The following is a 14,194-nucleotide window of genomic DNA, read 5'->3' on the forward strand; positions in this document are numbered from 1 at the left end:
TTAAGTGGTTTCTGGAACGGTATACACTTCATGATGGTTTGGTAATGTATTTGTTCTTGTTCCACGAGTACTGTTTAGTTTAAGGACATAAAACGATTTCACTCGATCATTCCAGAGAACACTCAACATCAGAAATGTTCCTTGTAAATTTGTTATGAGTTCAAAGATCTCTAAAAGTATATCAACATTGCCTACCACAGCTGCTATACCCAATATCCAACTGAAACCCATACTGACGGATATTTTAACGTAGAGGACGAGGTTTGATACTTTAGAATTGTTAGGGTTTATGCTAGATGTATGTGATATAAAGTATATCATGACGATGAAAAGCACGAGATTTCCACACAATATTAACGATACCGGTACGACGAAGGCAAAGAGCAAGACTTTAGTATCAGCGATGAAGCACGCTTCGCCTCCATATATGGGTTCCACTGGTTCCGTGATAACATCTACTATTTTTGTACTAAACACAGAAACAAACGTAGATAGAAAACCGACAACACAGAATTGTATGGTGGTCGTTTTATCATTATCAGACCCGATGTTAGGATTTAAATTACGGATGTCGTGATTTAAACGGAAGGAGCAGAGAAACATGAAAACAAAGGAGCCGAGCCAAACATAGTGCTGAATGGTTCCTAGCCACATACAAACCTCGTCTCCCAGGGAAACCAGATTGGTAACCAGGAGACAGGTGTGGGCCAGTAAGAGGAAACAGGTCAGTATTATCATCATCACGGATTTCTGATTCGCCATCAACGGAACGACACAATAATGGACCAAACAACAGACGAGACTCACAATGGACACACACGTACACACAATATTGATAACGTATCTGTTTTCTGGGATGCCCAATATCTTCTGATACTTGACTACAAAGGTTTCTACACAGATGTAAAAATCTCCGTTTTCGTTGACAATGTCCACAGGGTTGATATTCATGCCACCTATGTAGAAACCGGTCTCGACTGGTACACCATCATGAGTATGGAATGTTCGACTTGAACGGTTATCTTTAGAATGGGTTACTCTAACTGCAGCACAAGGTAAGCTCATCCAGTTTGGAAAACTTCTGAACACATATCTAGGGTTCGTTACCGATCCGTTAGCAAGACATGACGAACGGTTAACGTCTGCAACGTATTGAACGAAACCCGTCATTTGCATGCTTATAGAATAATTCTGAAGGACGCTTTGGTGTAGATTCATCCCGATTTCTTGTATCTCGTTGTTGCTTGCTGTCTTTATGTTTAGTGGAATTCTGGTTTTAATAAGAGAACAAGGCATATGTTGATCATCCTCTCCATGGAAAATATCGTATTGTAGTAACTTTGTATCCAGGTTTTGAAACATGTCAGAAGTCGTCCTCGTGAATACGTCCGTCATCAAAATATCAACTATGAATAGAAAATCACCAGAGTCAACTGTCTTGTTCACTTGAAACAGGCTTTCCAGTATATAAGGAGTCAATTCATCTGACTGTACACACAAACCATGAAATCGCCTGTAATTGAATGGACAGTGCAATTCGTGACATCCGACCTACAATGTGAGAGAATAAGTTATCTTATTCATAATGGTATGTGAACCAGTGCCGTGATAGATAAAATTTTGTTTTAGTAATACATACTGTTAAAGATGCTCTACCGCTGACAAATGGTCTTTTTCTTCAGATGATTGAGTTTTTCTTCAGTTACTTATAGTAATACCGCTCATTATTTAGCAAAACTTGTAACGGTAAATAGTTTTGTAGCTCTAGACTTTCGTTGACAAAAAAGTTCTATTTCCTTTTAACAGTAGTTTATTATGTTTTTCATGATCATACATATTCGCTTTATTCACAAATCGATATGTCACAAACAAAATTCTCGGCAATATCTAAAACTTATAAAGATATCAAAATTCCATGACAAGTATAGCCCGGGATAGATATTCGTGTACAGTTTACCTAATTGTGTTTAAATCATTATATTTCTTGGTTTATTTTTTATATATATAATATTTGGAGATGGTAACATGATGGCATTTTATAAAAGTTTCCTTTTTTTTTCAAGTAAATGTTCGCTGCTTATCCGACTTTAGATATTAATCAATATAGTTAATTATATTCAAAACCTAACGATATCAAATACACCTAGATTTTAAAAAAAATGTTGTTATTCATATTATCGTTGATTTAAAGTTCTTTTATGTGTTTTCATTACTTCAACTTCATATTCATTGTCACTAAAATAATTTAGAAAATATTGTATCGGTTTATAAGAGAAATCATCACGGTTTTTCGTATACATATCTGCCTTTCATTTTTAGAACTCCTAGTTTATTAGTTCATGGCGGGTTCCACGGTACCTAATTACAAGCTTACATACACTGCATTTACACATACATTGTAATTTGCACCAGTTTCTTACAGAAATCCTAACGATTTGGAATTTGTAATCGTAAATTGTTATTCAGGTCAAATTTTAGAGGTGTTAAAATTTTAACAAACCCGCGTCTTAACTTTCGTTGTGTCACAAACATTCGCCTACAATTTGAAATAAGATGTTATTGGCTTATGCTTGTGGCAAAATTATAACCTTTCAGTATAAAAGGCAAAATATACCAAAAACACCACAGATGTAAGATGAAGATTTCTACCTGTACGTACAGTACTACGAGTCGTACATTATATGTGTGTGTATCTCCAAACTTGAACTGCATACAGGGTAGATTTTATGTATAGATTATGAGTTTCCTGACCTTCCCGGATTCATATTCTCGATTTTGAAAACTAATCCAGTTTAAAATGCATTTTGCAAAATTGAATATGTAACCAAACAGGAACGATATACACACATGTACATCAAAACAACAATAAGAATACGCAATGAAAATTAAATGCTGTTTTGTTACTTTCATAGCCTAATTGAAGGTATAAAATAATAAAACACACATGTATAATAATTGTTATAACGATAATCGATGTGTACAATTACGCAATCAGTGGTGTTTTCCGATGTTTTAGAACTATTTCGTTTTGATCTTGGTTCAGATCTTGTGTATTCCCGAAAATTACACCCAACGCCTTCTTAATTTATTCCTCCGCAGTAGATTTTCTTAGTTTATCTATCAAGTTGAATGGTACAAAATTGATGCTATAAATGATGATTAATTATGTCTGTTTTAATGATTTATACAAAAAATAAGATTTAAATGTGTTTGCAAAAGTCTTTTATTTGGTCGACGTTGCGAACTATATCTGTTTAAATTACTACGATCTCTTCCATCTAGAGATGTGAAATATCGAGTTGCCTCACTTTAAACGTCATATTGCTATTACAATGTAGGCCTTTCATTGCAGGAATGAATTATTTATAGCTACCTTTTACTTATCTAACTAAGATCAATTCTAAAAAATACATATAGAAATTATACATGTGGTATCAATATCTAGTCAACATTAATTCCATTTTCTTTTTTTTTTCTGAAAACGTACCGTAGTAAACCGAACTATATCTGATGAAATTACTACGCTCTCTTCCATCTAGAGATGTGTTCTATTTGTTCAAGCCGTGTTTAAACAAAGATACACAACATATTTGCAACAATGTTCCATAAAATCAAAGGATTGTTGTAAAAGGTAACCAAATTATGACTTTTTATTTGACGAAAGTATCTGGCCATGATTTATAAGTCAAAAGTCGGCAAAGCAAAGTGATACACACATGCAAGCAGCCATGTTAGTTTTTCTAACAAGGAAATAGCAATATTTCTGTTGTTATTAAATTGATATTAATTAGATCTAACTTATTTTCTTTTCTTTTAAAGAGACAATGATGAAATTGATAATTTCAGTAATAAGTATGTATATATAGATTACTTACATGTATTAAACGAAAATGGCACTCAGATTTTTACCAGATTTATTGGTTTAATGAAGCTACTTATTTCAGAAATAAGAAATTTTAATATATTTCAGTCATTTCAGGGAAAAAACCTATTTAACGTATGGTGGTTGAATTAATTTTAATTACGATAAAACAATAAATATCTTTTGTTTAACTCCAAATTCAACATTGTACATTATATAAATCAAGGATTTATAAGTTAGATATACGTCCTTGTATACTAAGTTTAATATAAATGATAAACCAATGTTTTTTATTCCTTTGTTTGAGTCCTTCATTCACAGCATCTATGAGTGGCCTTGGCACTTTGATTGATAAACTGTTAAGAAGAATACAAGTATTTTCTTTCATAAATCATTTTCGCCTGGCGTAATTTTTTCCTGAGGCAAATTTTCAATAATTAGTACATGTAATATGGTAACAAAATATTATTTCCCTTTACTTTATGTTACACATAAAAGAAGAAGTTGGTTACAAACTATACGCTGCGTTTAGCGACTGTTAACATAGGAATATCATCCAAACAATTGTAAAGCAAAACTAACATGACTTTTATCGTCAAACGTTGGTCCCTCCTACAAGCAAAACTATCAGTCAATCAAAGTGTTACACTCATGTCGATACTATTTCCTGATTGGTCGGCCCATCAGAAACATTTTGCAAACTGATTGCCGCCAAGCTGTGTGGGAGATCAAAGGGATTCAAACTATTCACCGTTACAAGTTTTGCCAAATAATAAGCGGTATATCACCATTACCACCTTTGAAAAGTTTGAGTTTCTAATTGAACGCCAAGATAAATATAATAAGACTAACTAATTTCATCCAGAAAAAATCCATTGCACTACATTGTATGTCTTATATGGGATGAAGTACTGATTGCGCATGTACTAAAAGCAAAACGAAATATTTTATATTACTTTTTGAGTTAATTAGACATAATTTCCGCGATTAAACACCAATTACTGTTATTTTACTGTTAATGATAAATGTCATTTATGCTCTGTCGGTGGTGGAGCATCTTTAATGTTAAATTTTCGTCCTATGATTGTCATTTGAAGGATTTTGCATCCTCCAGACACATGGTTATAATCATTGTTGTTACTTCTTTGACATCTTGCAACATAGAAAACAATTCTTCCATTACCGATATACAAAATACACTTATCTAGTAGATGCGATCGATCAAGTTCAGGTTAACTTAAAAAAACGTTAGCCTCCCCATACAACAGTTCAGATTAACGTTTCGGAATACGTCCAAATGTTTTTAAATATCCTACTTTCTGCAACAACCTTTTTTTGTTTGTATATGTATACACATTAACCATTTCTGGGGTACTGGGTCAATCTTCTTGGGGCCGCGGTAGCCGAGTGGTTAAGATGTCTCGACATATTACCACAGACCCTCTACCTGTAGGTCGTTAGTTTGAATACCATGTGGGGCAGTTGCCTGGTACTGGCCACTGATCGGCACTCTTCGGGTACTCCGGTTTAGCTCCACCAACATGCTCGTCCTTACATGACCCTGGCTATTAATAGGACGTTAAACTAATAAGAACCTTGGTATATCTTAGGTGGCAGGGAAAGGACATTCGGTAAGGCTAGTGGTTGGAGGTTCCGGATTCGAACCGCAATCGGGACATTAAATTGTTACCAAACCAGGGTTTGAAGCTATCGACTATACCTTTGAAAAGATAATTGTATTTGATCCCAAGCACACGTGGTAAAAGGTCATCCGAACACGACCCCCTTATGGGATGTTGTCAGATCCTCTATTGAACGGAGTGGTTATGAGGATCTATTTTAATCAGATTGCCCTAGGTCGTCATACAGTATATGTTGGAACACAAAATGTAATCTGGTCGAATGCGAGTCTACAATGAACAACAAAGTCACACACACGGCAAGGAACATATTCTTTGAAGCTATCCACATTTATAATACTCGACATATGCAATATAAGCCATATCTGAGATAATATCCGTTATAAAACAATTGGTTTTAGCGATGAAATGATATAAATCGATAGTCGAGGTTTACAACGCAGGTTTTTGTCTTTTAATAGCAAATGTATATCACGCAAGAATACGATGGGAAGTTTCTTCCGTATCTAGCATTTCAGCGATCCATATGTATTAACATGTACCTCATTTCCCAATTGCGCGCGTTATACGTTACTGACCGTTGACGTACACTTTTTTTAATCGGATTTCGTTCGCTTCACCCATGCTTTGTTTTCATTCACTGCATTTGTGCAGTGGAGTGCTTTGTGGTAGGTAATATACAATGATACTATAATTTGTATTACAATGAGTCTGCAAATTTTGACCGGATCGGTACAAAATACAGAATGATAGGATTATTTGCAAAATAACTTATATGAATTATTTAGTAAGTTATCAGACACGTCAATGATATGTACATGTATTTTATTCAAACTTACAGGGCTTACTTTTTTGTTTCATGTCCCTTTTAAATAGAGACAGATCGCGAAATCTCTAAAATTTTCTTTTCTCGTGTTCAGATGAAATCGCAAAAATCTTTTCCCACGATAATAACAAGTTATACGGAACTACAATACATTAATATTTGCATTAATTAAAGCATCCTTACCTGATCCGAGAGAAATACCTCCGTTTCACTGCAACGCTTTGAATCCTCAGTTCCGTGAAACGCTTCAGAGACGTCGATTAGACTGCTGATGGTGTGTAATTTTGATGCCAAAGATAATATATTGTGTGGTCGTAGACAAGACACGCTGATCAGCTCGGCAGGCTGCGGTATACAATCGGCAGTCCTAAAGTAATGGAAAACGGCGGAACCTTCAAACTTTGCACCGACTGGTGCCAGATCACGATTAGGACAAGAGTCGTTGTATGATGTCTCTGGATGTTTAGATATACCGTAATAAAAACTTGGATGGCAGTGGCGCGCGTAATGTTCCTGTGGCGATACAAACATGTAGCTGCATTCTGGGGAGTTGACTTTATCAAATACAGTTTCGGTGAGGGAATCGTTCTCTACAAACTGAACCGCATAGTCATGGGAACAGGAGATATATAACTTCCACAGGCTCATTTCGTCAACTTCATTACATGTAGCGCAATATCTGTTTCTGTAGGTCAGAAGGGTTTTGACATCCGTCACAGGAAGCATATCCATCAGGCTACTGCTATTAGACTGAAGACATTTTCGTTCTGTATTGTCGTCTCGCCAGTTTTTCTGACATGTTGATATCATAAACACACCTAGAACGTAACTTCCGTCTTTTGGGAAGTAGATTGGTTTACATGTTGTTCGTGCGATATCTGGAAGTAATGCAGGTTTTGTATCTGTGTCAGATCTATTGGCATCGAAACAACAGTCGTCGTAATACCTACAACTAGAATCACACTGGCAGAATAAATAACGTGTATGTGAGTTATTTATACATGAATACAACATGCGTTTACATGTTTGTACATCCGCGTATTCCTGTTGTACAGTTAGTGATATGTTGATTGCAAGCAGTAACACAAATATCGCGACGAAAAGGCACGAAGTCATGGTAACGAGCTTGTTTAAAGCAGATCTATTTATATATGATCACTTGTTATGTTAAATACACGGATATTTTAGAGTGAACAAATCTACCAGACCAATGTAAGCGATCACAAAACCTGTCAATATTCATAAACAGTCCCTAGCTGTCTGATATCTTTCAAGACTTCAACTTCTTTTTTTCTCTCCCGTATTATCACCTCCCTATAAGACTGTAGATCTGGGATCGACCTACTGTACTCATGATGGCTCGATATTAATATAATCAATATAATATAAAGATATCTATTAGCATTAAAAATATTAATATTAAGAAAATATTAATTTGGCCGTTTATTATTGTTTTTCCTCGAGAAAATGGAATAGTCTGTGACTAAATTCTGTCATTTCATTAGTTTAAATGCTGTGATATACGGACGCACTAAAATTGTTTTATTTTACGTGCTGACGTTAAACTTATCACACGTCCAAGAAATAAAAATATATCACTTAAAAAACATAACTTTCGTCCTACATCAATAAAATACATATTTCATCCGACATAACAAAATGTCAACACTCCTGTACCGCCGTGGTCATATACAAACAATAACATATAATGTACTGTCGATGTGTTAGAATGACGCTGAGGAAATCATACTTTATAGTCATTCTCGGTCCTTGTTCTAATTAGTATCAAAAATACGGAACATAAAACGGACATTGTATTTTTAAGTTTATGATCGTAAGGACAATCTTATGTTATGATGATTAAGAACAAATGAGATTCTAAACCTTAATGTCTATTATCTAAACCCAGAAGAATACGAGCGAAGTAAGTGCAAGGTACTAAACAAAACAGTTGAGATAACATTTTAAGGAAAGGGAGAACATGAAGCAAAGAAGTAAATAGAAATAATATTATTATTATTATATTGAGATCTATATGAATGTAAAGGAAATCATCAGTTAACTGTTGACTACCAACAAATATGTTGAATTGAATCTACAGTATAGACACTAATTAATAAGTAAGTATAAACTTACAAATACAGTTTTAAAAAAAAACATCAAATAGCTACACTATATGTAGCGAATGTTATATAGAACATTTAATTACTGAAAGGTTAAGGCAGATACTTTATCTGCAAAACACAGACAATCTTGAACGAATGAATATAATATAGGGTATTATCATCACCGAGAGCAAGCATAATGTTCTCATTTTGGCGGCCAAGTATAATATGTATTTGTTCTTCCCTGTCCGCTTGGTCTAATAGAATATATGTACACGGAAGGGATTAATATCCACAACTTTTGTAAAAAAAAATCGAATCTCTAATTGCGACTATATCTATATTTCTACAATCTAAAGTACAATGGGCAACAGCGTCCGACACATACAAATTGCATTTGGCACAGTGTAAACTCACAATTAGGGGGAGTAATCAATTATTACCAGAAAAAGATTGAGAAACGTTGGAAATGGACCACAAAATCGACGGAGAAAATTCCATGTGAATATTTCTAAACCTTGCATAATTCAGAATTTCAAACGACTGGAAGTCGTATTTATGAAAAATATTCCATACGTCGAAAACAAGAGGCCCATGGGCCTTAACGGTCACCTGAGTTAGAATATATATAATGAAACAAATAATGAAACAAATTAAAGACATATAAACACTATATGCTGGGCCTTGAAGTTGGTCAGTGATTTATAAATTTTACTTTTTAGACTATGAAGAGTATTTGCTTCCATCAAACCTGTGAACTTAGAGGTATTTTTTGAAATTTTAATCATTTTGACCCTGTTTGGTCCTGCCCCTCTGGTCCCCAAGGGGGTCATCGAGGACGGATATGGATGTTAAAATGCTATATGACTAATTTCCTACAAAAATTGGACAAATAATGTTCACAAATATGTTTTTCCTATATAAACTCAAGTTAACTGGACCCCTCCCCAAGGGGTAACTTGAGACCCCAAGGTCATATAATTCACAATTTTTATAATACACCTCGACCTTTCCATCTATAATTATTTGATTCTACTATATCCAGAATTTTAGAAGATTTTTGAAGTTTTAGCCTATTTGACCCTTTTTTAGCCCCGCCCCTCTGCCCCCAGGGGGTCGGTCAGGACCAAATTTGAATATGATATTATAATGCTATCTCAGGCTAATAATTCTAACCAAGTTTGACTCGTTTCCAATGAAAATTGAGCAAAACATGCTCATAAATGTGTTTTCCATATATAAATTATAGTAAACTTGACCCCCTCCCCAGGGGGAAACGTGAGACCCCAGGGGGAATATAATTCACAATTTTTGTAATGGACCTTAAGACTTTTCTATTTATGAAAAGTATTTTATTCTACCATTTCCAGAATTTCAGAAGAAGATTTTTGAAGTTTTAGCCTATTTGACCCCTTTTGACACCGCCCCTAAGGCCCCTGGGGGTCAGTCATAAAATAATTGTTAATAGGATTAAATGGCCATCTCATACTGATAATTCTGACAACATTTCACTCATTTCCTATTACAAATGACCAAATAATGCGCAAAAATGTGTTTTCCCAATATAAACTATTGTAAACTTAACCCCGTCCCCAGAGGGAAACTAGAGACCCCAGGGTCATATAATTCACAATTTTTGTAAAGGACCTTAAGACCTTTCTATCCATGAAGAGTATTTGATTCTACCACATCTGTGAGTAGAGAAGATTTTTGAAATTTTACTCAATTTTACCCCTTTTTGCCCCTCCCACAGCCCCCTTGGGGGTGGGGACCATATAATTCACAATTTTGATTGGCCTTATGCCTTAGAAGGTTTGTGCAAAATATCATTGAAATTGCTTCAGCAATTTTGGCGAAGAAGTCGAAAATGTAAATTGTTTACGGACATACGACGGACGACGCACGACGCACGACGACGGACAAAAGGCTATTATTTTAGAATAGGTCACTTGAGACTTCGTCTCAGGTGACCTAATAAAACCTGATTTCGACTTATATATACCTAAGGTTTAATTTGACAATTTCCACAGTGATCATGTCAGCATATCGAACCGACTGTCACTTCGTCATAGAAACATCCTTTTTTGGGGACGTGGATGTGGCGCAGTGGTAGAAGGCGCAGCTATGTTTGGCTAGGCGATTGGGTGCCGTAGATAGTGAGTTCTAGGCCCGGATATATATAGGGCACGAGTCAATAAATTGTCAAGCTTTGTTAAGTTATGTTTCTTTGATATCTAAATACATGTGGTATAGACCTAACAAAAACAACTGCTTTGCGGAACATACAGACTTGACATTACATAGAGCAGCACAAAATCTTAACTTACATTGTTTAATATATACAGAGAGATATTATACCTAACATCCCCAATGCAATATCTGATCTAGTACGTACTGAAAATTCTGTATAAATTTGTACATAGATGATGGATAGTCTCTAGTCGCCGCAAATCGGTTAATGAAAGAAAACCAAAGCTCACAACCAAATAAAGCTCTAGAAAGAACAATAGACTTATATAGTTTTAAACTTGTTAGATTGTTAATTCCTGTCCATTTTGGACGACCAGGTCGGAACTAGTCCACGTAAATACCAACATGTGTAGGATTAGAGGACTCTAGTACCTTTTTGGCCCAAGAAACCACTTATGTTTCGTATTGAAAAAGCTTTTTTATTAGAGGATTCTGTATACACTTTTGAAAAATAATCTTCCCAGTTCAAAGCAAGGCTAGGTGGATCTCTTACAATAATGTCTGCATTTCATTCCTGCCCCCGAATTACCACACGAGTCACTACGTCGAGATTTAATCATTGACCAAAAAGTTTTTTGATTTTAATCAGCCGAAGATTCTAACTCAATATTCAGGTTCACTAGATGAGCCTCTGAAAGCTGTCTATGTCTTAACAGAAATTTTCTTTTTGCTTCCTTATATTAAGCAAAAGAAACAGAGTTAGAGTCACGTGGTCGTCCGTTTGAAACCCATACCCAGCGAAGTCTCCACATTTCCGTATGAAATGCCTTCAGTTCACCCTTCCAATAGGGTTTCAGGAATAAGCGGAACTTACATTTCTTCAGAGATGACTCCGACGCAGCGTAAAGACAAGAAGCAATATTTCTGGTAAATATTTCAATGTCATGTTCAGATGCTAAGACGCGTTTACATATATCAGAATTTACCAAGATTTCAAGATTTTATTTGTTACTCTCAGACACATGAAAATGTGTTACATGAGGACATAATGATATACATAGACATATACATGACAAGATGGACACAAAATATACATGTACAAGACAAAAAAAATTACATACAAGAGTTATAATCGTATAGTGTTTAATTGAAAGTAATTTCATTATCTTTCTTATAAAAATTGCGAATTTGTTAAAACTTGGATACTGCAGACATCCAATAGACGATCTAATTTTCAAAAAGTAGGACATTTGGTGTAGTACTGAGCAAAACATTTCTCTCTAATAGCTTTAATTTCCCTTTTTTGACATTTGAAAAGATAGTGAAATTCATCTCCGATATCAACATGACATAAAATACATATTTTATTTTCTTTTGGGATACCAAGCCATCGCCTAGTTTCAATATGGAACTTTACATTTGAGGTACGAAATTTTGTAATAGTAATTCTGTTTTGTTCCGATAACTTTGTTAAATAACTTTCGAAAATAAATGCTTTTTTTACATTTTGAATAAAACAGACCTTTGGACGAGGATTCTATGTCTGCGAACCATTTTTGTATAAAAGCGTCACGTAGACATTGTGCAACTTCATGCTTATAAAAATTTGCATTCATAGGTTATTTCATTACCAAATATATATGTGAATCTAGTATCATTAAAGATTTGTTTAACACGATCTAACCATGTAAACGGTATTTGTCCATTGCGACTTAAACTCGCCATTAGACAATATATAATATTACTTAATTTATTTTCATTAAAAAAAAAGGTTGTTCTAAAAATTTAACATTCTTAGCTGTACCTTTATTTCTAACGGATATCTTCCCGATTCACCATAAATCGTATACCCAGGCGTGCTAGCCCTAACATTTAAATTTCTTTTACAAAATTTAATATTGGTTTGATCTAAAATCTTTAAATCTTCATAACCCCAGATTTCTGACCCATATAACAGAATCGGTTCAATTAATGAGTCAAATATCTTAAGTTGTAGATCTACTGGTATTGCCTGATTTCGGATTTTTTTTAAATTGAAAATATAAATTTTGTGCCTGTTCTATGAGCTTCTGTCTAGCCGCCACAAAATTTCTGTTAAATTTAAAAGTAATTCCGAGATATGTAAAGCAATATACAAAAGTCTACAGTTTACCAAATGTGAATGAAGTGATTGCCGATATATTTCGGAGTAATCAGAACCATCAACTGAATTCCATTTAGATGAGGTATACGGCAATTGTTCACACGTTGTTGGAGTGTTGACAGGAAAACACATTTCACAGATAATTGGACGATGATTAGATACATCAAGATATTTATAGTTGGTAATAATACGAATTGCTAACTAACATCTTATTTTTGCAGATGACAGTATTTACCAGTGTCTGTGTACACTTTTTAATGCTTTTAAAAATTTACTTTTTGTTCTCATAGACCTAAAAAGAGGTATTATTTGTATACTCTATAAAGGTCATAATAAGCCAAAATCTGATTCTAACATTTATCGAGCAATTTAGCTATTGCCTGTTATTTCAAAAGTATATGAAAAGCTTATTCTAACAGACTAGTGTGTGAAAACGTATTTCACATTAATCCTTTACAAAATGGGTTTCAGAAAAATGTCAGCTTTATGACGTCATATCGTGTACATGAATCTGTTATTTACTGTAGTGAAAACAATAATAAAAGCAACAATAAATTGTTTTCTTGGTTTTTTTGGATGCTGCCAAAGCCTTCGGTTGCGTTTGGGATAAGGGTCTGTTTGTCCAACTTATATCCCCTGGTTTTAATCGTGATTTTATTAATGTCATTGTCTCATTATATAAGGATATGTACAGTGAAGTTCTTTATCAAGGTGTTATTTCAAAATGGTTTCCTATACGTCAGGGAACACGACAAGGGAGTATTCTCTCTCCTTGGCTTTATTCTGTGTACATTAATGATTTGTTAAATGAATTATGTTCTTCTAAGTCTTCATTTTTCATTCCAGACGTTAACGTCACTTGTCCTACTCAAGCAGACGAGAGTTCTTCATTCAGTATCTAAACGTGATCTTGACAATTTAATGTATACTTGTAATATATAGTTGTAATTGGAGATTTGAATATAATGCTTCATAATCAAAATCTATTGTTATTTTTTTCAAGAACAAGAGGCCCAGAGGGCCTGTATCGCTCACCTGGTTTGTAATGCCAAGTAATGTTCTGAATACAGGTTCATTGTTTCTTTTCTGAAGGAATTTTAATATTAACCTCTAAATCCCCTATTGGGCCCCACCCTTCCCGCCCCCAGGGGGTCAGAGCCAAAATTTATACAAGTTCTGTTCTCCTTCTTCCAAGGATGTTTATGGCCAAATTTGGTCACAATCCAAACAAAACTCTAGGACAAGAAGTGATTTATAGGATTTACCTCTATTTCCCCTATTGGGCCCCACCCATCCTGCCCTCGGGGGAGACAGAGTCAAAAATTTATACAAGTTCTGTTCCCCTTCCCCCAAGGATGTTTGTGGCCAGATTTGGTTACAATCCATGCAGAACTCTATGACTAGTAGCGATTTACCTCTATTTCTCCT

General features: G+C 34.7%; 1 protein-coding gene across 1 annotated transcript; it reads right to left on the minus strand.

Annotated features, from left to right (window-relative positions):
- On the minus strand, positions 1 to 7,682 carry LOC138310112 (uncharacterized). Its single transcript, XM_069251246.1, has 3 exons — positions 7,674 to 7,682; positions 6,512 to 7,291; positions 1 to 1,551 (listed from the first exon to the last, which is right to left on the minus strand). The coding sequence occupies exons 1-3, from the start codon at positions 7,680 to 7,682 to the stop codon at positions 1 to 3; spliced, it is 2,340 nt and encodes a 779-aa protein (XP_069107347.1).
- Between the last annotated feature and the right edge of the window lie 6,512 nt (positions 7,683 to 14,194).

The sequence above is a fragment of the Argopecten irradians genome, chromosome 16, assembly GCF_041381155.1.
Source record: "Argopecten irradians isolate NY chromosome 16, Ai_NY, whole genome shotgun sequence".
NCBI lineage: Eukaryota > Metazoa > Mollusca > Bivalvia > Pectinida > Pectinidae > Argopecten > Argopecten irradians.